We start from the raw sequence: 25306 nt of genomic DNA, 5'->3' as shown, positions 1-25306 counted from the left end.
ACTTTCAAGAACCAACGTCTTTATTTATTATTTGTTTTGTTTATTTATTTGCCAGGCTAAGATGAAAACTACTCGGGATTTTTATTTTGTTTTAAAGTTCTATTCAAAATAGCAATAACGAAGCCCGGGGATGAGCGTTTTATGGTCTTTAAGCTTGTTGCAGTGATTTGTTTGTTCAACAGGTGGAGACGGTGGAGACTGACGTTGAAATTAAACAGTAGAAGAAGAAAACCGGCAGTGACGTATTGTGCGCATGGAGCTTAATGAATGATTTTGTCTCCTTTCAAAACCAGCTTTTTATCGTTTTGGAACAAACATTTCATTTGCCAAATTTGCAGTAGATTACAAGTAAGTATATTTAGTTTATATTTAGTTACATATGAGTTACAGCTTTGTTCTGGAGTTTGATATTAGCTGAAGGATCAGTAACGTAGCTCCGACGTCACTGCGGTCCGTTTATTTTGTCGCTTGTTAGCCTGCTAGCATGCTAAAGTGTGGCTGGATTATGTGATCAAAACGAGATACCTCGGATTAAGCTCTTTGGATAGTTTGCTATAAGGTACATAAAACGTACAGAATGCAGTTGAAAAACGCCGCATTTGCATTATGAAGTATTGGCATTAGCTGCAATAACAGATGTCAGACTGTCTCTCACTTCTCCCCTGCTTCTCAGTTGTTATGTTAAAATAACCACAACGTGTATTACTCGTAAAAATCCGATCTCATCTCATCTAATCTGATCATCAGCCCTTTAGAAGATGGAGGCAGATTTGTATGACGAGTTTGGCAACTACATCGGTCCAGAGCTGGACTCTGACGATGATGACGATGAACTGGATGCAGAAGACAGAGATGTTGATGAGGTACTTTATACACTTGTACACACTTTGTAGTACTTGTATGTTTAGGGGTTTGTGCTCATCTGTCATGTACTCGCATTGGACAGGGAGATGATGATGATGATGATGATGAGCATGGAGATGCTGATGAGGATGTCCCCGGCATGGAGGTGGTCCTGCATGAGGACAAGAAGTACTACCCCACAGCAGAGGAGGTTTATGGCCCAGAAGTGGAAACTATTGTCCAGGAAGAAGACACGCAGCCTCTCACAGGTTAGTGACCTCCTTCCACATGCTGATTTACAGTCGTGTGCAGTTGGCTTGAATGTGAGGTACATTTATGTCAAATATTGGGAAAAATGTACATACTTTCCATCAATGTTATTTAAAAATGAACAATTTTAGCACATTTACATGTGAGGCAGCTCAATCTGAGCTGAGTGGGGTAGTTGAGATCCCACACCCACTACAGACCGACAGGCTGATTAAAGTTCATGCATGCCTGCTAGTGGGAGCCTGATTGGCACGGGTACAATCTGCCAGTGGCATCTTAGTGAATGCGTGTTTCACTATGGATGCAGTGGGTAAACATCTACGCTGACTGCTGTTCGGACCGGCCTTGAGAGCGAGATGACTGAGGAGGAGCTTCATGCCAGAGTATTCAAAAGCAACACTGCTCATGCCAACTTTTGTTTACTAGTGACGCCTAAAGCTGGATTTATACTTCTTCATCTATGTCGGTACGGAGACACGCAACGCCTTTATGCGTCAGTGCAAGGGTTCTCCGACAGGCTCACAGAGGGTGACGGAGACACGCCCAAAATTTTAAACATCCGTCGAAAGTGATGGAGACCGCCAGCTTGTGATTGGTCAGGACGTCACTTCCTGTAAATTTGTCAACAACTCCGTTAAAGAGTAAAAAGATATTTAACGGCAGACCCACTGGTTAAAAAGCTATGTAGGGAACAGGAAACAATATGTACAAGTAAATGAATACATATCTGATTTGATGGATATAGCTTGTGGAGTACCTCAAGGTTCAGTACTGGGACCAAAATTGTTTATTATGTACTTAAATGATATCTGCAGAGTATCACAAATTTTAAAGTTTGTAATATTTGCTGATGACTCAAATTTACTGTGTTCAGTTGTGGAATTGCCACAGGTCTTGGAGTTGATCACACAGGAATTAATGGTATTGAAAAAGTGGTTTGATATAAATAAATTATCATTGAATCTAGATAAAACCAGATTTATGTTATTTGGTCACCAAAAGAATTACATCAAAATTGACATTTGTGTGGATAATGTATATTTAGAAAGAGTTAATGAAATAAAATTTCTTGGTGTGATCATTGACCGTAAGCTCTGTTGGAAGCCACACATCACTTATGTTCAGGGGAGATTGGCACGGGTCGTTGCCATCCTGGGGAAAGCAAAGAAGATGTTGGATCAGAAAGCGTGGCACATATTATACTGAGCTTTACTTCTGCCATACATGAGTTACTGTGTAGAGGTCTGGGGAAACGCATACAAAAGCAACATACAGACGATAACTATAATACAGAAAAAGGCCATTAGAATAATAAATAATGTGGGGTACAGGGACCATACGAATGCACTCTTTGTCGAAATGCAAACTATTAAATTACAAGACTTGGTGAAGCTCAAAACAGCGCAAGTAATGCATAAAGTAAAATAAATTGCTTCCAAAAGAAATCTGTTTATTGTTCAAAGAAAGAGAAGGTGGGTATAACTTTCTTCTTTCTTCTTCTTTAGGTCTTAATTTCGGTTTATAGCATTAACATAAAATTTTTCTTTTCAAACCAAACAACAATATTAACAACTTGAATTTAAACCAAAAAAGGAATAGGCAGAAGCAATGCTTATTTTAGCCTACCCTATTTTCCACCTAAGATACATAACCAATATACATTTCTTTTATTTTCCCCAATATAAATAACCACAATGAAAATTCATTAATGTCTATACATACTTTTCATACCCTGTAAGTATGTGACACTTCACACCTGCTTTAAACTTTAGTAAGGAAGTACATTTCTTCAAATCATCATCTAACTCATTCCACAATTTCACACCAACAACGGAAACATCTTGATTTCACATTAGTTCTGGCTTTTACACATTCAAACATAAATACACCTCTGAGATTATAATGATCATCTCTTGGTTTGAAATAAACTTTTATGCAATTTGGGATATTATTATTAACTACTTTATGAAGAATCTCTAAGATTTTTACTTTAATAATATCTCCTAATTTTAGCGTTTTAGTTTGACTAAATAGATTATGGGTTGGTTCGAGGTATCCCGATTTATTAGCTATTCTAATCGCCTTTTTTTGTAATTTAAATACAGTCTCAACACACGTTTTACCTGCATTTCCCCAAACCTCTGCACACTAAGACAAATAAGGCATAACTAAAGAGGAATAAATCAAAAACAAGGCTTTTTTTATTTAGTACATCACTAGTTTTATTAAGTATAGCAATAGATTTAGACACTTGCTGTTTGATATATTCAATATGTGGTCTCCAACTGAGTTTACTATCAATAATCACACCTAAGAATTTAGTTTCATATACTTGTTCAATTGGGACTCCATTTAAATACAGCTTAGCACCGTCATTGTCCCTGTTCCCTGAAAATATCATAAATTTGGTTTTATTTTCATTTAGTGATAGCTTGTTGTAATCAAACCATTTTTTCATTGAACCCAATTCGTTTTCAACCTCTTGTAATACTTTACTCATATCTTTACCGATACAAGAGGGAACTTAAGAGGGAAACGGAATTTAAAAATACAAAGTGCTAGAACAACTTTAAAAACTGTCAATCGCAGTCGCAGGAGTTAAATTATGGAACAGTCTAACAGAAGAGATGAAGGAAAGTAAAAACATAAACCAGTTTAAAGTTAAATATAAAAACCTAATTTTTAATAAGTATAAGAAAGAAGAAAACAGGGTTAACCCAGGACGGTAATGTGGCTGGTTATGCTGTTGTGCTTCTTTTTCGGTGTTTTTTGGTTTGTTTGGATTTTCTTTTTTTTCTCCGTAACTGGTGAATCTGCAGGTTTACACATTCTCTGTTTTCCATATGTTTTTTTTTTTTTCATATGTTGTTTGTTTAAGATTGAAAGAAAATTAAATGAATAAGAGGTCAAACTTGGGGGCAGGGACGAATAAGTAAATACTCCTGCCTACTCCTTTTCAGACAAATAATGGAATTGTGTTTGGTAATGATGCACGTGTGAAATGTTTGAAATAAAAATGAACTGAACTGAGTACAAAACACGGAGCTAACATGGATGGAAATGACGGGAAACGTGGGTTCGGAGGTGGCGACCACATGAAGAGGTGGAGGAGAATGGAGGACACGTTTTTCTTTAGACGGGTGGCGTTATTCACGTTTCTCCTCGTTTCTCTTAGAGCCCATCATTAAGCCTGTGAGACACAGGCAGTTCACTCTGATGGAACAGGAGTTGCCCGCCACCGTCTACGACATGGAGTGAGTGTCTCGCTAGAAAATGGATGTGAAATTCTAAATACTGATAATTACATTCACTGTGAAAGTTTATTTTGATAGATTTCTGAGATGTGAGCTCTTTTTAACACAGATTTCTTGCTGATCTGATGGATGGCCCTGAGCTGATCCGCAACGTCACCCTCTGTGGTCACCTCCATCATGGAAAGGTTTGCTTGTGTTTGGTCTCATTGCTACGTTTGAGCTGGTGTAGGGAGACATGGCTACGTTTTAAACTCGGCTCATTTAAATCTAACTAACGTGGTCTTGTCCTCCAGACTTGTTTTGTGGACTGCCTGATTGAGCAGACACACCCAGAAATCAGAAAGAGAGATGATGTTGATGTAAGTGATGGCTCCGCTGTTTCAGCATCTTTTAAAGTCTGCGTGTAAAACTGGTGACCGAACACATTTTTGAACTTTTCCAGCTGCGGTACACGGACATTCTCTTTACAGAGCAGGAGGTACGTTTTCTTGGTGCGCTGAGCAAACGTGATCCGCTTCACTTGTTTCTGCACGTTTTAGTGGATCTTATAGTTTTGTGTTTGTTTTCTAGAGAGGAGTTGGCATCAAGAGCACTCCGGTCACAATGGTGCTGCCTGACTCCAGAGGAAAATCGTACCTCTTCAACATCATGGATACTCCAGGTGACTCTGTCTGAATAAGCTTTACGCCAGGGACCCACCGGCCGTCGAAGCGCCGGGAGGCGATGCGCTCACGAAATTCGGCCGCTGCTCCTCAGTTCAGACCAGACGCTTGTTTCTCCGCTCCGGTCGAGGCGCGCCTCGTAGATTTCTTTTAACCTCTTGGTGTTTCCATATCCTCTCTGTTCTTTTCCTCTACACCCCCTCCCCCTTGCTGTTTGTGTGTGTGTGTTTGTACGTGTGTGTGTGTGTGTTTGTACGTGTGTGTGTGTGTGTGTGTGTGTGTGTGTGTGTGTGTGTGAACCTGCCTCTCTGTCCTGTTTGCTCCGGTTGAAAGACACCCAAAACCACACCCCCTTCACGTGGTCACACACACACAAGTTCGCTGTGTGTGTATGTGTGTGTTTGTACGTGTGTGTGTGTGTGTGTGTGTGTGATTAGGAACACATTTGACTATGGCGGAATTGTATTTTGAAATGCTTTATTTTTTTAAATTTACCGGCCTGCCTCTTATGTCTAGGTTTGACTTCCTGCCAGAATTGAGGCGGTTCAGCCGCGGCTCGTGAAAAAAATAGAGCAGACGCCGAAACGATCGCTGCACTGGGCGGGCTGGAGCGCCGGCGCTTCGCGGCACTTCGGCGGCCCATGTGGCCTATAGAATAGGATAACAAGGGCGCCGAATGAAGGCGGTCCCTGTTTTGCGGCACTTCGGCGACCGGCGTGTCCCCGGCGTTACAGCGACCTTTCAACTCCACCCTGAACATCACTGAGCATCCATCTCACAAAACCAATACCTCCCTGGGGTGCGACTGCTAACGGGATCCACGGCTCATAATTGACTACGTTTACATGCAGCCAATATCCGGGTTATGATCGGGTTAAGGTCGGGATTCGAGTTTGAGTTGATCAGAATAACCCGTTTACAAGCATAAATAGAAAGAGTTACCTCTAACTTGCATAACCCGATTTAAATGCGGACGTTGGGGTAGCGTCAGGACGTATGGACTACGTCCAGACGCAATATGCCTCATTTCCGGTTCTTCTTGTTCCGGTATCCGTGAAAACAACAACATGTTTCCCAGTTCGGAAGAGATAGCGACCGCGTTTGTTTGCGTTTTAGTTTCCTCGTCACTCCAAAAGTGTGGTGCTGTGCCGCGACTCGCCATGTTGCTCCCAACTTGTTGTTTACTTCCGGTGTTCTGGCGCATACAAGACGTCTCGCTACTCAAAAGACCAAGATTCCTTGCGAACAGAGCATGCGCAGAACACACGCTTTGATGGGGATATCCCGATATGCGTTTACACGACCAAACATTCAGGTCAGAAAAGGGTTACCCCAGGTGTAGCAGCCGGGTTTTTAAAAACCCGGTTATGAGCATATCCGGGTTTTTGGCGGTGTTTACAAGGACCTGCGGAACCGGGTTATTGTGAATATTCGGGTTTTTAAAGGGTTACTGGCTGCATGTAAACGCACTGATTAAAGCCTTAAAAGTTCTTAAGAAATTACAAATAATCCTTAAATTCAGGGTTCAAGATCTTAAAAGTACATGTTTTATGTTGTTTGTGTTATTTATCAATATTTTCCATTCCAGTAAAGGTTTGGACAGAAAAATTAGCAAAGTGCCCTTTTTCATTCTGAGAGCGTACGGTCTGATATTTGATCATAGCGGCCTTAAAAGGTCTGAACTGCCTTCCAGCTGCCCCGTGCTAATGACAGATCTTGAAAACGGTGTTTGCTAAAGTGTGTCCAAAATGGTCAGAGGGGTTGTTAATCTCTAGTGAATCTCAGAGCCTCTCTCTTTTGTTTCTGACGTTTTAAACATGTTCAGCTTTCCCCTTAAGCTCTTTCAGCTACATCAGCCTCGTCTCAGTTGCACCTAAATGTGGGGAAGCTTCGGGAGAGGCTGTAAACCCAATTATAAGTGGAGACATAATAATAACACTTTGTGGCGTAACGATGAGGGAAAGATCTGCCGGTATCGGTAAAAGTTAACCAGTAGCAGGAACCGATACCTGTGCAGTTGCCTGAAAGAAGCTTCACTGTAACTTTCATTTCTGTTCACCTAATAATTTAGTTATGTGATCATTTCTAGTAATAAATTGTATTTTTTTTATCCACCTCACAGACTTTCCTGTTGAAAGCAGAGAAGAAAATAAAACATGTATCTCAATTCATTGAATTTTTTGTGCGGTAGAAGTATCGGTAATCGGTATCGGCCAGTACTCAGATCCAAGTATCGGTATCGTATCGGTCTGGGAAAAAGTGGTATCAGTGCACCCCTGGTTAAATCAGATACCCGTATGTCCTGACCGTGTTTAAAACGTGAGATTCCTGCTGAAAAAGAGCAATCCTGCGCTGCCAGCGGTCGCCACCCAGTGACATGCTGGATTAGTGTCGTGTGTTCAGACCAGGGATGGGAGCATGTGGGTTACTTAAACGATGGAAGAGTTTAAAGATCGACTAAAAGTCAAAACATAAAATTCTTTTACAATTTAACAGCATATTTAGTAGGGATGTGAATCTTAGAGCAACTCACGATTCGATTCCAATTCTCAGGGTGCCGATTCGATTCAGAATCGATTCTCAATTTAAATCGATTCACAATCAGTATTAACAAAGAGTGTCAGCTCCAGGATGAACTACTTTGTTGTACAAGTTAGTTAAAGCTATGGGACATTTTTATTAGACTTTAAACTGGTCGTGCTCCAAAAATGCTAATTTACAATGAAAAATAAAGTGATTCTAAAACTGTAAACAGAAACAATCTTTTGACCAAAAGGCAACATTTTTTTTGCTTACCTTGTAAAATATAACACATCTGTAGTTACCTAACAGTAGCTTTGAAAGTAATACGGTCAAATACTTTTCAAGTATGTGTAGAAACAAGTTACATGAGTAATCCTGAGTACTCATTTATCAACTTAGAAAATAAATATGAGAATATCTCAAATTTCTGAGTATGGAAAAAATGACATTCGAGTGCCCTCTTATCAGCAGATTCAAACAAATCATCTCAGTTTATGGGAGCACAAAAGTAATCAGAGTACTGACTCTCCTAACAAAGATCACAAAAGTGCATCTCAGACCTGTAACATGCCAAACATTTGAGTTCTTGGAATAGATTCTGAATCTTTATAAATAAGAATCCAGATTCAGGCTTGAATCGATTTTTTTCAGCACCTCTAATATTTAGCCTCATTTTAGTTGATTCTGTTCATTTTTGTCCAGGAAATGACAAAAACGTGACATCAGTTTTGCCTTTTTTCCTCAAAGGTCACGTGAACTTCTCTGACGAGGTCACATCCAGCATGAGGATCTCGGATGGGGTTGTCCTCTTCATCGATGCAGCAGAAGGAGTGAGTTGCTGCTTCATTTTTCCTACTATCTGAATTCTCCTCCATGGCCCGCTGACGTGGACTCTAACCTGTCTGACCAGGTGATGCTGAACACGGAGCGTCTGATCAAGCATGCGGTGCAGGAGCGCATGGCCATCACCATCTGCATCAACAAGGTGGACCGACTCATCGTTGAGCTCAAATTGCCTCCAACAGATGCTTATTATAAACTTCGCCACATTGTGGATGAGGTCAACGGTTTGCTCAGGTAACCTCTGCCAAGAACATTCTTTACCAAAAAAGAGTTAAATTGATTTCTAAAGCCCTTTTCAGACACGATGTTCGTGTTTCTGTTTACTTATTAGTGGCTCATTTTCCCTTTTTACCCGATGTTAACGGAGTCAGGATTTTCTTCCTTTGCTCCTTAGTTCAGACTTGACTCTGGCACGTTCAGACCTCTTTAGTGGAGGACGATTTTAAAGGGACTGTAAGGAATTTTGACAGCCAAAACATGTATAGAAATAATAAATGTCTTCTTCATACATTCTCCTGCAATGCCCTGGTCTACTGTGATTGCCTGTTTTACTTTAAAATCACAGAAAAAGAGAGATGCTCGGGTCGAGCAGGCTGCTTCATGCGCGTTCACGCTCAGGCATCGCCCGTAGCATTTGCTATCCGTAGCTTTAGCAGCAGAGAGAGAGGCAGTGCCACTTTGTCGCTGTTCCTAACGCCCAGTGACAAACCTAGCTACATTTCTGAGGACCCTTAGCTACTTTCTGTAGAACTTTCTTCTAGATATTTCCTGCAAATTAGCAACAAAATAGCCATTTTCACTTCGAACCGTTCTTTGAACGTTGTTTCAGCTGTCATCATGGATATTACAGATACAATGGACGTCAATGGCGCATTAGCTCACCTTGTAAGACGTTGGACTGTCATGCAGATGACCTCGGTACGATTCTGGGGTGTGAACATAGTTCTTTTAGAGTTTCTTTTTTACATTAATGGTACATTTTTTTACAGTAAGATGCCCAAATTTTTATTTGAGACTCGCAGAACGGCATTGGATTCACAGATAAAAAAGATGTGGGTTCAACTTTCATTTTGGAACAGTTTTTCAAGCAAGGGAAGGGAATGATCTGAGCATGCAGGAGGACTGACCCATCATAAACCTTTGTCGGCTGTGCTGAAGAGAAAGGTACTGAACCACATTATTTAATTAATTAGCTGCGCGCTCTGTCCCCCCCCCCACGCACACACACACACACACACACACACACACACACACACACACACAAGGGACTGTCTCAGCTGTTATTTTTGTTAAGGTGTGTGCACGTACAGCATGCGCGCCTCGTGCACGAGCCTACTATTGAAGCTGCCGTTACGCTTTTGGACTGAGGGGGCAATCGCGAGCATAAAAATTCAAAAGTCCGTAAAGTCCCTTTAAGCTCTGATTTGCAAATAGAAATGCACTGATGCTGACACCAGCATAGATATCGGCCCGATACCACAGCTTAATTGTCGCTGCTGCGGCTGTTCCCCTATTTACCAGAATTCCCCCCACTGGATTTATAACATTATGTGATAAATGACATTCACTCTATACAGGAGCACATTTCCGCTGCACGTGAAAAGTGTTGCAAAACAACTGTGAAATGTACAATGCACAGTTAGCCGCTGCTTAAAGTGGATGAGTTCCAACGGCAGCAAAACGTGATGTTTTGGACACGCCCCAGAAGCAAGGGGACGCTGTCATCACGTTTGAAGACTACTTTTTACACGCCACACTTCCAAAACACGTCAAATTCTGCAGTTTAGATCACACCAGTCAGAAAGTCAAACACAAAAGCAGTGTAGAACATCCAGAAACTTTCAAAATAAAAGTCACACGCAGGTAAACGTACATCCTTTCCGGTTGTAACCCCCGTAGCCGATGTAAACAGAACAGAACATAAACAACAGACCTTTTTGATACATGCAGGTGTTGTTCTCCATCCATCCATCCATTGTCTGAACCCACTTGTCCACGTAGGGTCCCCGGGGGGGGGGCTCTGGTGCCTATCTCCAGCGGTCAACGGGCAATCAGGCGGGGTACACCCTGGACAGAGAGCCAGTCCATCACAGGGCAACATAGAGACACACACACACACACCTAAGGACAATTTAGACAGACCAATCAACCTGACAGTCATGTTTTTGGACTGTGGGAGGAAGCCGGAGTACCCGGAGAGAACCCACGCATGCACAGGGAGAACATGCAAACTCCATGCAGAAAGATCCCAGGCCGGGAAGCGAACCCAGGACCTTCTTGCTACAAGGCAACAGCTCTAAACACTGCGCCACTGCGCAGCCCAGTGTCATTCTCCTTGCTTGTTATTGTGTGTGGACTTTTGAAATCACGTGTAGTGTCGCAATTCTCCTGTGATTTTGTGACATCCTGGGGTCGACAGCGTGGAAAGCTCTCACTCCCTTTTTGCATCAGAAACAGTCCTGATTGGGAATGAACTCGCGGGTAAACCGCTGCTGTTACGTTACGCGACCGCTTTCACGGCTGGTGGAAAGAAGAGGTGAGACTGATTCTGGCTAAGGAGCCTTCAGATCTTGGATTCCTGTCGTTTTCTGTTAAGATTGTATTTTCTATAAGACATTGGTACACTAAATGTGGCTCACAGTGGGTAGTTCCATAAAAGCAAACAAAAAGGAGCATTTTTTTTTCAACAATTTCAAATGATTTGAAGTGGCAATTAGAAAGTACTCGTACTCTGTTTTAAATATCTGGTATTGGTGCATACTGATCTGCAGATCTAACATAAAAAGAGACTTTGTCTTCCTTTTCAGCACGTATTCCACGGATGAGAACTTGGTGGTGTCTCCTCTCCTTGGAAACGTGTGCTTTGCCAGCTCTCAGTACAGCATCTGTTTCACGCTGGGGTCGTTTGCAAAGATCTACTCGGACACCTACGGTGAGAGGCTCATCCTTAAGCAGCTGTAACTACAGTGTAGTTCTCTCAGGACTAATTCACTCCTGACTCTGGTCCGTAGGGGACATCAACTACAACGAGTTTGCCAAGCGGCTCTGGGGAGACATTTACTTCAACCCCAAAACGTGAGTCTCAGTGTCCGCACACGTGGAGCTGATCTTTGTTCACATAACTCAGGAATTCCTTTCTGCTTATTGTTTAGTCGCAAGTTCACAAAGAAAGCTCCCAGCAGCAACTCTCAGCGCAGCTTTGTGGAGTTTGTCCTGGAGCCTCTTTACAAGATCCTCTCACAGGTTAAACATGCCTTCCTCAGTGCTCCGTTCGTCCATCAGACTCAGGTCCAGCTTGCCCGGTGTGTAACTGTCCTTGTGTCCAGGTGGTCGGAGACGTGGACACCTCTCTCCCTCGAGTTCTGGATGAGCTTGGGATCCACCTGACCAAAGAGGAGCTGAAACTGAACATCAGGCCTCTGCTTCGGCTGGTCTGTAACCGATTCTTCGGAGAGTTCACCGGTATGACTGGATTTGAACCGCCTTCGTTTGTCTAGAAATAAGTTTTTCTTCTATGGGAAAAGTCTGGAGTGATGGCCAAAGTGCAAAAATACAAGCTTGTTGTATATAAAGTAGGGTTGTCACGGTAACCGGTGTAGCGGTAAACCCCGGTAAAAAAGTTGACAATAATAATAACCGTCTTGTTTTTAACAAAATATTATCTCGGTGGGTTACCGTGGTTGCGGTGTAGGCGCCATGACCCTTACCAGCCACCGTATCATCTGCTGAAGTTGCCGGCGGCACATGCGCGCTTTGTTGTTTACAACCAAAACTTTCTTGAAGCTAAAGCTGAAATAATGGCCAGAGGAGGAGACGGCAGCACTCAGGACATTTATTATCCCTCAAAGAAGACAAAGTGGGTATCATGGACATGTTTTGGATATATGAAGAATGCCGAGGGACAGTTGATAGAAGACGGCTATCCTGTTTGCAGCACGTGCAGAAAAAGTGTCTGTGAAAGGCAGCAACGCTTCAAATCTCATGACCATCACCCACAACTCTACAGTCAACGCAAGGCAAGCTAACGTTAGCGTTTTAGCTAAAACGCGTGATCCGAGGATTTGGGTTGAGGGAGAATGCAACGAGTTGCTATATAAAGCAGCCGCAGCACCGCTACCTGCATATACAGGTGCTGGCCAGTAAATTAGAATATCATCAAAAGGTTGAAAATATTTCAGTAATTCCATTCAAAACGTGAAACTTGTACATTATATTCATGCAATGCACACAGACCAATGTATTTCCGATGTTTATTACGTTTAATTTTGATATTTATAGGTGACAACCAATGAAAACATCAAATCTGGTATCTCAGAAAATTAGAATATTCTAAAGGCCAATGAAAAAATGTTTGTTTCTCTAATGTTGGCCAACTGAAAAGAATGAACATGAAAAGAATGTGCATGTATAGCACTCAATACTTAGTCGGGGCTCCTTTTGCCTCAATAACTGCAGTAATGCGGCGTGGCATGGACTCGATCAGTCTGTGGCACTGCTCAGGTGTTATGAGAGCCCAGGTTGCTCTGATAGTCGTCTTCAGCTCCTCTGCATTGTTGGGTCTAGCGTATTGCATCCTCCGCTTCACAATACCCCATAGATTTTCTATGGGGTTAAGGTCAGGCGAGTTTGCTGGCCAATCAAGGACAGGGATACCATGGTCCTTGAACCAGGTGCTGGTGGTTTTGGCACTGTGTGCAGGTGCCAAGTCCTGTTGAAAGGTGAAGTCTGCATCCCCATAAAGTTGGTCAGCAGCAGGAAGCATGAAGTGCTCTAAAACTTCCTGGTAGACGGCTGCATTGACCCTGGACCTCAGGAAACAGAGTGGGCCAACACCGGCAGATGACATGGCACCCCACACCATCACTGACGGTGGAAACTTTACACTGGACCTCATGCAACGTGGATTCTGTGCTTTTCCGCTCTTCCTCCAGACTCTGGGTCCTTGATTTCCAAAGGAAATGCAGAACTTGCTTTCATCAGAAAACATAACTTTGGACCACTCAGCATCAGTCCAGTCCTTTTTGTCCTTGGCCCAGGCGAGACGCTTCTTGCGCTGTTTCTTGTTCAAGAGTGGCTTGACACACGGAATGCGACACCTGAATCCCATGTCTTTCATGAGTCTCCTCGTGGTGGTTCTTGAAGCGCTGACTCCAGCTGCAGTCCACTCTTTGTGGATCTCCCCCACATTTTTGAATGGGTTTGTCGTCACAATTCTCTGCAGGGTGCGGTTATCCCTAGAGCTTGTACACTTTTTTTCTACCACATTTTTTCCGTCCCTTCGCCTGTCTGTTAATGTGCTTGGACACAGAGCTCTGCGAACAGCCAGCTTCTTTAGCAATCACCTTTTGTGTCTTGCCCTCCTTGTGCAAGGTGTCAATGATTGTCTTTTGGACAGCTGTTAAGTCAGAAGTCTTCCCCATGATTGTGGTGCCTTCAAAACAAGACTGAGGGACCTTTTAAAGGCCTTTGCAGGTGTTTTGAGTAAATCAGCTGATTAGAGTGGCAGCAGGTGTCTTCTATATTCAGCCTTTTCAGAATATTCTAATTTTTTGAGATACCAAATTTGGAGTTTTCATTAGTTGTCACTTATGAATATCAAATTTAAATGTAATGAACATTGGAAATACATTGGTCTGTGTGCATTGCATGAATATAATGTACAAGTTTCACGTTTTGAATGGAATTACTGAAATATTTTCAACCTTTTGATGATATTCTAATTTACTGGCCAGCACCTGTAAACCGTGTCGCGGACACCCCCATGTTGAAATGACGCTATGCATTACGGGGCTCCCAGGGGCAGATAAGAGTTGGTCTCTCTCCGAGAATAATTATGAATTTAACAATGATTACTGCCTGATGACATTTTCCCACATCTGCAAAGCTCACTGGAAGGACACAAACCGAGGACGATATTTTCCTGATATAGGGTTTATTACTCAAGTAAGGGTAAACAAGTATCTGATTAGAAGGCTACTTGAGTACTGAGTATCATCTGGTCTAATATTTTTAAAATGATGACATCAAACAGACAAAAAATAAGAAGTTATGGGCAAATATTGGTATTTTAAAGACTAAAGGGAAAAATGTAAACAAATAAACAACATAATTACAAAATAACACATTTTAGGCAAAATTTAGACACAAACTGAGAACAGTATTTTCCTGATATACAGGGTTTATTTAGTTGTCTGAAAATGTAACACGTTTAAAAAAATACCACGATAATACCGAAAACCGTGGTAATTTTGGTCACAATAACCGTGAGGTAACATTTTCACACCGTGACAACCCTAGTGTAAAGTACGACTTCGGTTAATCGTTTTGCTTATTTTCCTTTGAGCAGAACTATTCAGATGCCGGTTTTAAGCGACATTTACTGTATGTGTGTTAGCGTCGGGATACAACCACAATACGACTCAGGGCTGTGTGATTTTATACGAAACATCAGAACGACATTTGGATCACGTAAAAATAAACTCGCTGGTATTCTTGTTCATCTCTCACCTCCGCCTCTGACACAGAGCACCTCATGGCTTTTGTCTTTATGTAATAACCCCCACCGTAGTCCTTCATATCACGCCCATTCAGGCCTTCCTTAGATCTCAGGAAAGCATGTCAGACTTTAGATAAAGAGCATCAAGGATCATAAAAGCTGAAAGGATTCGGACCAGGTGGTCTTAAAGACATTTAAAAAACTGTGCTCATAATAGTTTTCAAATCCAAATTCAGTGTTTACTAAAATGTCGGTCCTTTTGTTTAATTTTCAAACACCCTTTTCTTAAATCTGCTGCTCACTGGCTGCTACCGACCTCCCCGCAGGGCTCGTGGACATGTGTGTGCAGCACATCCCCTCACCACAAGAGGGCGCTAAGACCAAGATAGAGCACACCTACACTGGAGGTCTGGACTCAGATTTGGGGGAGGCCATGGCGGAGTGCGACCCTGATGTGAGTCTAACATTAGTTTATCAAGAGTGTCTGTCCTGGGCCAGGGCAGCTGTGGCTACATCGTAGCTCATCACCATCAGTGTGTGAATGGGTGAATGATGCACTGTAGTGTAAAGCGCTTTGGAGTCCTTACTCTGAGAGGCGCTACACAAGCGCGGGTCATTTATCTTTTATTACATGGCATCAAGGGGAACCAGACTGAGTTACTTATTGTTTGTCACTTTGAGGGTCCGTTGATGTGTCACACCACCAAGATGTATAGCACAGAGGACGGGGTCCAGTTCCATGCCTTTGGCAGGGTGCTGAGTGGTACCATCCAGGCGGGCCAGCCAGTGAAGGTGCTGGGAGAGAACTACACGCTGGAGGACGAGGAGGACTCTCAGATCTGCACCGTGGGTCGTCTCTGGATCTCGGTTGCCAGGTATGTGTGAAGGTTTCTTTGTAAAGCTTTAACCGGTGATCCTGTGCTGAACAGACAAGTTCTAACATCGTTTCAGATACCAGATTGAAGTGAATCGAGTCCCTGCGGGGAACTGGGTGCTGATAGAGGGTTGTGACCAGCCCATCGTGAAGACCGCCACAATCACAGAGCCCAGAGGCAACGAAGAGGTGGGGATCGGTGAAAAACATCCCAGATCTTAAGAAATACGAGCGAAATTCAAACTTTTAATTCTTCTCATTTAGGCTCAGATTTTCAGGCCTCTGAAGTTTAACACGGCGTCAGTTATTAAAATCGCGGTGGAGCCCGTAAACCCGTCGGAGCTGCCGAAAATGTTGGACGGCCTGAGGAAGGTCAACAAGAGCTACCCGTCTCTCACCACAAAGGTTCGTTTCTGCGGGTGTCGGCCTTTCTGTTAACAGAAACGCGAGCTGATCAGGCGTCCCGTGGCTGAGATGTGAACGCACTCTTTCAGGTGGAGGAGTCTGGAGAACACGTCATCCTGGGAACAGGAGAGCTCTACCTGGATTGTGTCATGCATGATCTGAGAAAAATGTACTCTGAAATTGACATTAAAGTAAGTCAAGTTCTTCTGTGAGGTTTGTGAATGCGAGAGTAAGTACCGTAAACCCTCTAATACAGGCCCGGGCCTGTATTAGAGGGTTTACGGTAAAACAGAAATTTCAAATGTTAAATGAGCAATTTTTTACTGGAATCTGATGGTAAAGCTGTGGTTGGGCTTCAGGTCTGGCAGGAGGTGAAACTGCAGCTTCTCTCTGAAATCATCTTATTCCAGGGTATCTGCAGGTCCTTAAAAAGTCTTAAATTTGCTTTTCCAAATTTAAGGCCTTAAAAATCCTTAAAAATGACAAATAATCCTTAAATAGTTTCCAAAAGTCTTAAATTACCAAAGACCCACTAAACAAGATTATTTTATTTCTATTAAATTTCCGTGAATTTCTAGTTAGTGTTCAGCATTTTTTGTGTATGGTATTGGCGTAAGCGGAACCGTACACGTTCGTTTGGTTGTGAAAGGGGGCTATTTTTAGATGAGCACATTAAGCTAGTGGGAGTTTGCGCCATGGGGAAGTGCAACATTAATGGTAACCGGATGGCTAATCCCACGTTCACGACGTGGTTATCATCGGTTCTAGGCAATAGCTGGAAATTATAGCTCAAATTTAATTAAAAAAATAGCTTAAATTTGGTCCAAGTGGTCTTAAAAAGTCTTAAATTTGGCTCCCTTAAACCTGCAGATACCCTGTATTCTGTCAGTCTGGAGGATTTACCCCGGTTTACTGCACCTGGATGTAATCAGCCGGCTGTTACGCTTTGCTCACAGGTTGCCGACCCGGTTGTGACTTTCTGTGAAACGGTGGTGGAGACTTCATCGCTGAAGTGCTTCGCTGAGACGCCCAACAAAAAGTGTGTAATAAGCCACATCTCTTTTTAGAGCTCGCGCCCAAACGCTGACTTTAATCTGGGGAGCATGATCAGTTCCGGGTGTTTCTCTGTGGCGGAGAGTCTCTCCGTCCGTGACTGACAGCTGTGGGATGTGATTGACAGGAACAAGATAACCATGATCGCCGAACCCCTGGAGAAGGGACTGGCTGAGGACATCGAGAACGAAGTGGTGCAGATCACATGGAACAGGTACGGCTCCGAGCAGCTCTCGTTGCTCGTAAATGAACTTCCTAATTAACTGAAGCGATTTAATGTCCCTTTCATGTCAGATGTGCTCATTTGACTTTGATGTCGGCTTAATGATTTCTCCACATCTGGGGCTTTCTGACCATTTATGCTCATTTCTTCGTCCGCACAGATAAACGAGGAGACAATTATGAGTCAGGATTTGTTCGTTCATTAAACGCTGTCCTAGAAGAAGGTCAGAGGATTTAGAAGTCCTCTGGAGTGAAAAGGGTTTAATGGGCAACATGGCTCCTGCATAGCTAAGTATTTGTCCAGTAATGTATTTCTGGGTGAGAATGTGTCAACACTGAAGCAGCCATGTTGATTTTCTGCTAGCATGGTCACATCTAGAAGTTTTGGAGAGAAATAAAGAAATAACAGTTGAATTATTCATCAGAACGTTTAGTTCAGTAAGTAATAAAAGGCGTGGACACCTTGTAACTGTTCAGTGTGGACATAGCGTCCAGATCGCTGCATTAGCATCCTGTTGCACCCGCGAAGGGCGCGCCGAGCTCAGCAGTTCAGGTTGGGCCAACAGGAAGTAAAAAATGGAGCAAGAAAAAATATCCTGAATTTTTCAAAATAAAAGACAGGTGCAAATTTCCAGCTGCTTAATTAGTAAATAAAAGAACGCCATTACCTGTGAAACCTTGGTTGAGGTGAGAAAGAACCTTTGGATACACGCTGCCATCCTTCTTGCTCATTGACATGAGCAACCTTTCTCAGTGGCCTAGTGGTAGAGTGTCCGCCCTGAGACTGGGAGATCAGGGGTTCAATTCCTGGTCGGGTCATACCAAAGACTTTGAAAAAATGAGACCCAATGCCTCCCTGCTTGACACTCAGCATTAAGGGGTTGAATTGGGGGGTTAAACCACCAAATAGTTCCCGAGCGCGGCTGTGTCTGCAGCTCACCGCGCCCCCAGGGGATGGGTCAAATGCGGAGAACAAATTTCGCACACACACCTGTGTGTGTGACAACTAATGGGACTTTAACATGTGAACTGTGTTCCTGCAGTCCTCTGGTGACGTAGTGACCTTGCGTTACATGCCGCTTATGCAGGAAGCCAGAGTGATCAGTCATCTCTCTTCTCGTGTCACCCACACAAAAGGATTCACAGATGTGACGTTCTGATCCTGCTCGCGTTTCAAGATTTGTTTTTCTAATGATTCCTAGTTTTCACCCAGCAACTGTCTGAAGTTCAGTTTTTAGTCCGCATGTCTGTCCACGTCTCTTTGCTATCAGGAAGTCAGACGCATAGGTGTATACTCACCAGGATGGTTCTGATGAAGTGCTTACCTTGGAAACCTTAATCAGCCACCGGCTGCTGATCTAGGTGGCCTTTTTAGTTCTTACACAGTTCGGTTCATAAAACGTAAACATCTTATTTCAGGTCAGCGTTTACTGCTGTCGCTGCACACTCTGAACGTTCCTCTGAAGAAGCTGTGGTTGCTGGTGGCCACAGAAGTGTTGCCATGATGGCATACTGATTTATTCTCAGTAATTAAGTGATGCACACTTGTGTGAAGAGGGTGGTGCTTGACTGGCGAGAGACATCCAGTCTGTGAGACCATCTGGACCCAGCTGTGCCAGCATGAAGCAGCAATGCCACAACACTTCACACACCTTCCCCCCTCTTCCATGAACCCTTCTACCCCCCAAACAAAGCCATTTCTTTAGTGTCCCAGCCAGGCAGCTGACACGTGCACACCTCCGCCCAACGTGTGCCTGCTCTGCTTTGTTACAACAGGAAGAAGCTGGGAGAGTTTTTCCAGACGAAGTATGACTGGGATCTGCTGGCTGCCAGATCTATCTGGGCGTTTGGACCAGACACGACCGGGCCAAACATCCTAGTAGACGACACGCTACCTTCAGAGGTAGGTTACGTCCAAAGAGCTGCATGTGAATGGGTTTGGTGTCTAGCTGCCTAGTTGTGCTCTGGCTGATTATAAAAATATATTTTTGTTGTTGTCTTAAATAGATCTAGATAGATCTATAGATCTAGATAAATCTATTTAAGACATTCTAGATAGATCTATAGATCTAGATAAATCTATTCAAGACATACATTCTAGATAGATCTATAGATCTAGATAAATCTATTGAAGACATTCTAGATAGATCTATAGGTCTAGATAGATCTATTGAAGACATTCTAGATAGATCTATAGATCTAGATAGATCTATTTAAGACATACGTTCTAGATAGATCTATAGATCTAGATGGATCTATTGAAGTCATTCTATATAGATCTATAGATCTAGATCTATTGAAGACATTCTAGATAGATCTATAGATCTAGATAAATATATTGAAGACATTCTAGATAGATCTATAGATCTAGATAGATCTATTTAAGACATACATTCTAGATAGATCTATAGATCTAGATAGATCTATTGAAGACATTCTAGATAGATCTATAGATCTAGATAGATCTATTTAAGACATACGTTCTAGATAGATCTATAGATCTAGATGGATCTATTGAAGACATTCTAGATAGATCTATAGATCTAGATCTATTGAAGACATTCTAGATAGATCTATAGATCTAGATAGATCTATTTAAGACATTCTAGATAGCTCTATAGATCTAGACAGATCTATTTAAGACATTGTAGATAGATCTATAAATCTAGATAGATCTATTTAAGACATTAGAGATAGATCTATAGATCTAGATAAATCTATTTAAGACATTCTAGGTAGATCTATAGATCTAGATAGATCTATTTAAGACATTAGAGGTAGATCTATAGATCTAGATAAATCTATTTAAGACATTCTAGGTAGATCTATAGATCTAGATAGATCTATTTAAGACATTAGAGATAGATCTATAGATCTAGATAGATCTATTTAAGACATTAGAGATAGATCTATAGATCTAGATAAATCTACTTAAGACATTAGAGATAGATCCATAGATCTAGATAGATCTAAATGAATTTTTCGGTTTCACAGCAGAAACTTGAGTAAATAGTTTGTACTGCATTACTTTTATTGCCGTATAGAAACCTCCCGGCTATTAAAGCAGACAGGTTCTACAGATCCTGTCTGCTTGTTTTCACATCAGCTAGTAGCAACCTAGAAGAATGAGTGTACAGCACGAGAACGGTGTTTTTTATAAATGCTTTTCTGTTTGGTTTATGATGAAATACTGAGTTAAGTTCAATTGGTGACATCATACTAGTATATCAACATATCTAATCAGTGTGTGTGTGTAGGTGGACAAGGCGCTGCTGGGGTCTGTTAAAGACAGCATCGTTCAGGGCTTCCAGTGGGGCACCAGGGAGGGGCCTCTTTGTGACGAACGTAAGAACCACGCTGAGTTTAGCTGTTGGATGTCAGAATGCTTGTTGATATGGACATACGTAGCTTAATAAATATAAAATGACAGAGTCTTGTGTTTTTTCCTCGCTCTTCAGCCATTAGAAATGTGAAGTTTAAGATCTTGGATGCTGTGATCGCTCAGGAGCCTCTCCACAGAGGAGGAGGTCAGGTTATCCCTACGGCCAGGAGGGTTGTTTACTCTGCTTTCCTCATGGTGAGGCTTGGTTTGATCCATACCTTCTAAATGCTTGCTAGCTTTGATTGAATCATAAATGTGTTCATTAGAACATCGTAATGCTTCTCCGGGTTTTAGTGCTTTAGAGTCTGCTTTGTTCTCCCAGGCCACGCCGAGGCTGATGGAGCCGTATTATTTCGTAGAGGTCCAGGCTCCGGCTGATTGTGTGTCAGCGGTCTACACGGTGCTGGCTCGGAGGAGGTTTGTCTCACGAGGCAAAAACAACAATTCTGACAATTATTTGTTAAAGTTTTAAAAAACTTCTCGTGTGTTTTCCGTCTGTCAGAGGTCACGTCACCCAGGATGCACCTATTCCCGGCTCTCCACTCTACACAATCAAAGCTTTTATCCCAGCCATCGACTCTTTTGGCTTTGAGACTGACCTTCGTACGCACACTCAGGGTCAGGCCTTTGCTCTGTCTGTCTTCCACCACTGGCAGGTGAGATTAAACACGCAACCTGCTTTCTGCGTGTTATCGCTCTGAATTTGATTTCATCAGATTTAGCTGCGATTAAAATTCAAATAGCAGCAGAAATGTGTGGCCTACCAATAAAGTGTGCACCTGAGTGTGACAGTCACTTTGCACCATGAAAAAAATCAATCAATAAATACTTTATTAATCCCAGAGGGAAATTAGAGCGGTAAACAATGTTTTGATCTCTCTGCTGTTGAACTCGTGCGTTTGTGGCAGCTCGTGCTGCGTCGTGGTCGACCTCATGCATGTCTGCCACTCTGGGCAAACTGCTTCTGATCCAAAGGACGGTGGAGTGTTGAGTCATTACTTTTAAAGCGTTATGAGGCTGTTTGTGTCTGCCTGACGTGTGTTTGTGTCTGCACTCTGTTGAGCTGTGTCAGTGAAAATGAACTCCACTTAGGCTAGATTAATATTTCAGCTTAGTGTCTTTAAGCCACGAGCTACGGAAAATATTCCCACGGCACAAATTTAAAGTGATATCGTCTTAACCGTTTTATCCCCTTGAGGTGAAAATAAATGCATCTAACTAGACATTTTAATTATTCACTATATGAATGCTAATCATATGGAGTCGACCAAAATTAATACAACTCTTGACACCTTTGGTTGGTTTGTGTTCAGATACTTTCTACCTGGACTGCACGATATTGGGAAAACCTGCGATATTCGATAATGGTGATTGATATTGCAATGACGATATTACTTGCTATAAATAAAAACTTAACTCGGGAACAAAAATAAAGCAAAGAAATAAAATAAATCATAAAAATGAGAAATGCAAAAGATGTGAGGAAAGGGAAAAGAAAATGATCAAGAAAAGCAGAATCAGCAGAACAAAGCTAACTCAGGTGTTTGCTAACCATTAAAATTAAGTTCCGTCCACCTCGGGGGCGGGAATCTAACCTATGAGAACCCACCCGATTGGCTAAATGGGTGAAGAGCTCTATTTGATTTGTTAAACATCATTCTTCCGTTTGACTGACAGAAGCTTGATGTGAAGCAAACATTTGAGCTGACCATTCATTGCGATATTTTGGTTCTTTGCGATACGCATATTGCTCATGCTGATATCGCGATAACGATATATTTACGATATATTGTGCAGTCCTACTTTCTACAGAATCTTTTTCAAGCTTTTACCAATTCAATACATTTTTAATACATCAGCTTTTCACTACTGGAATATTCCCAGACATAGTTTTATGTAAGCAGCGATATTTAGTTTTTGTTGCTGTGGGGGCCGATTGTTAAGTAATATTGTCAGAATTGCTGGATTTGATCACGTTTAGATTTGGATAATATTAAAATTAAACCAGATAGAAAAATATAAAGATGCTAATCTAAACAAGCAAAGTTAAACGTAAATATTTAAACTGAAAACTAAATGTGTGGAGCTGAATATAAATGTTAAAATATAAAATGTGGTTATCGTATTTGGGTAACGTGCAAATTTAGACTCGCGTGGATGGAAAGTGGCCGACCAAAGAAAAAAAATTCTCTATATTATGGATCATTGTTCCCGTCATGGTTCTGCCGGCGCTTTGGTAAATGAGCCACGGTTGAACTGACGGACAACGTTTTACTGTCGAGGAAGCTTTAGAGACCTTAGACGGGGGTCTCTTCACCCCGCCTTTCGATTGGCCACTTCTATTTTACATCAGTCTGAGTTAGCACGTTAGCTCAATATTTCATAGTTTTTAAGAAAGCTAACTTACCGGAATATCTAAACTTTAACATTAGTGTGGCAAGGTGGACAAACGAGGGCCCAGGCGGGATTTGATCCCCCAGACTCCCGGGTGAGAGTCATACGCTCTAACCAGTCAGCCAAAGGGACATCCCCTTGGCCAAGTAGCCAGGGCGCATGATCTATCGGGACATTGTGACAGGACACTCACACTGTCACATCAGCATTGTAACTTTAAAAATCGACATTTCTACTTGATGTCTGTTTATTTTAGGAGTTCTGTTTGGAGTTGTGTTTAAACGTTTTCAAATAACTTTGTAATTTCCTAAATGAATGCGACGCAAACGTGAGTTCAGGATTCCCACCCCATTTTAATAAGATTTATTTAGTATTTCTTTGCGATTACTTTTACACTTAGTGCCTCATCAATCACCGTTATCATCCGTAACTGTAATTACTGTCCCAACACGACGGATTCAGCTGCTCAGGGTATCCAGAATAGCTCAGAGGTTGGTGTAGTGCACCATTTGGCCACATTTCCTTAATAGTTAGATTTAAATACTCAATGTTATTATGTAATTAGTAGCTCTCACGCTTTGGTTGATTTGGCTGGACCTACTTCACGTACACGCCCACCACCCTGCTAGCAGGTCTCATCTTTCATCTGCGGCTAAATGCAGAACGGGACGATTAATATATGACGCGTTTTGTGAAGGTCATCCTGCAAACTGCCTGGGGTAATGGCTTTAGTGGATCGTTTTAAAGCTCAACCTGCCGACGTTGCATTGTTGCTGTGTTGGTCACATTTGATGGTGTGACGGTGCTTTCACATTTGCACATCTCTCCATCACGCTGATGAACGTTCTGCTGACTCCGTACCAACAGGACAGGCGTTCAGCTGAATCTCATAAAATGAAAATATCCACTCGGCTGGTTGAAAAGTTTCATGTGTTATATGAGAACAAATGTGGTTTCTGTTTGCATCACCTATCTGATCCCCCTTTAAGATTGTGCCTGGTGACCCCCTGGACAAGAGCATTGTGATCCGGCCTCTTGAGCCCCAGCCCGCCCCTCACCTGGCCAGAGAGTTCATGATCAAGACCAGAAGGCGCAAGGTAAGGTTGTGTTAACTTCACACCAAGAAAGCAAACAATGAAAATGTGTTTTATTGCATCTTTTCTTTATTTGGGACAGCGAGGGTGTTATAATCCGAACCTTTTACCCAGACATCTCCAAGTTAGTTTTGTTTTTCAGGGCCTGCTTCACAATCGTACAGGAACTCAAATGTATTTTATCATCACAGGTCTCCTAATGTGTGTGTTTGAATGTTTTCCCTCTGACGCTTGTCCGTCTTCAGTTTTAAAGACACTGATCTCAAAAGGTGTTTAATTGGACTCCTACTATGTTTTGTTTGTGTCTGTGCAGGGTCTGAGCGAAGACGTGAGCATCAGCAAGTTCTTCGACGATCCTATGTTGTTGGAGCTGGCGAAACAAGATGTGGTGCTAAATTATCCCATGTGAGACGACCACTTCTTCCACTGGACATCCAAAAGGAAATGACAGTTTTTCTTTCCAAGAGCCATTTGTCCCGTTTCTTGAAACAAACCATGAAACTCTATAGGATTTGGTTTAAAATTTAGCCTCTTGAATTCCAGAAGAACTATCAAACGTGACCTTGTTTCCTTTTTATTTCTTGTATTTTCATTTTTTTATATGTGCAAATGTCATTTTTGTAGTATAAAATAGCCTTGAATAAAAAATAAAACCTTTTCCTGTTTGATTTGGTGTGTGTTTGAATAAAAGGTGTTTTTAATTCAATAAGAAGTCATATGTTCAGTTTATTGTAAGGTTGTGATAAGGATGGAGTCTGGCTTGACCGTAGCAGGTTGGATTATGTGTCTGCACCTGTCGGAGCAAAGCAGGAAGTTAACCGATGGCCTGAGCGATTAGGTTGTCGGTTTCAGAGCGATGTCGTCAGCGACAGACAGGCTGAGGGATTAGTGAAGGCACATCGCAAACAAACGTGTAGGATAAATGCCTGGAAAAGGAGAGTAACGTAACAAGAGCAAGTTGTGTGGACATGAATACCAAATATGTAGGGGA

At 42.2% G+C, this 25306-nt stretch overlaps 1 protein-coding gene across 1 annotated transcript; it reads left to right on the top strand.

Annotated features, from left to right (window-relative positions):
* The first annotated feature begins 210 nt into the window (after positions 1–210).
* Positions 211–24972, top strand: eftud2 (elongation factor Tu GTP binding domain containing 2). Its single transcript, XM_070551465.1, has 28 exons — positions 211–348; positions 748–863; positions 947–1112; positions 4289–4367; positions 4477–4552; positions 4661–4726; positions 4810–4845; positions 4938–5028; positions 8300–8382; positions 8463–8629; positions 11203–11327; positions 11407–11470; positions 11548–11638; positions 11722–11857; positions 15218–15345; positions 15573–15766; positions 15843–15954; positions 16030–16170; positions 16260–16361; positions 17127–17209; positions 17351–17437; positions 19222–19348; positions 20703–20790; positions 20904–21022; positions 21150–21244; positions 21330–21483; positions 24211–24318; positions 24629–24972. The coding sequence occupies exons 2-28, from the start codon at positions 759–761 to the stop codon at positions 24722–24724; spliced, it is 2919 nt and encodes a 972-aa protein (XP_070407566.1). The 5' UTR covers positions 211–348; positions 748–758; the 3' UTR covers positions 24725–24972.
* Positions 24973–25306: the final 334 nt, after the last annotated feature.

This window comes from Nothobranchius furzeri, chromosome 5, assembly GCF_043380555.1.
Source record: "Nothobranchius furzeri strain GRZ-AD chromosome 5, NfurGRZ-RIMD1, whole genome shotgun sequence".
Taxonomy (NCBI): Eukaryota; Metazoa; Chordata; class Actinopteri; order Cyprinodontiformes; family Nothobranchiidae; genus Nothobranchius; species Nothobranchius furzeri.
The sequence above is the reverse complement of the archived record's forward strand: the minus strand, read 5'-3'. Positions and strand labels throughout refer to the sequence as shown.

Bases quoted from the DNA above. Each gene is read 5' to 3' on its own strand.
- eftud2 (XM_070551465.1), top strand. From the start codon at position 759: ATGGAGGCAGATTTGTATGACGAGTTTGGCAACTACATCGGTCCAGAG. The intron at 19,349-20,702 runs GTAGGTTACGTC...GTGTGTGTGTAG, and splicing joins ACGACACGCTACCTTCAGAG to GTGGACAAGGCGCTGCTGGG. The intron at 24,319-24,628 runs GTAAGGTTGTGT...GTGTCTGTGCAG, and splicing joins TCAAGACCAGAAGGCGCAAG to GGTCTGAGCGAAGACGTGAG.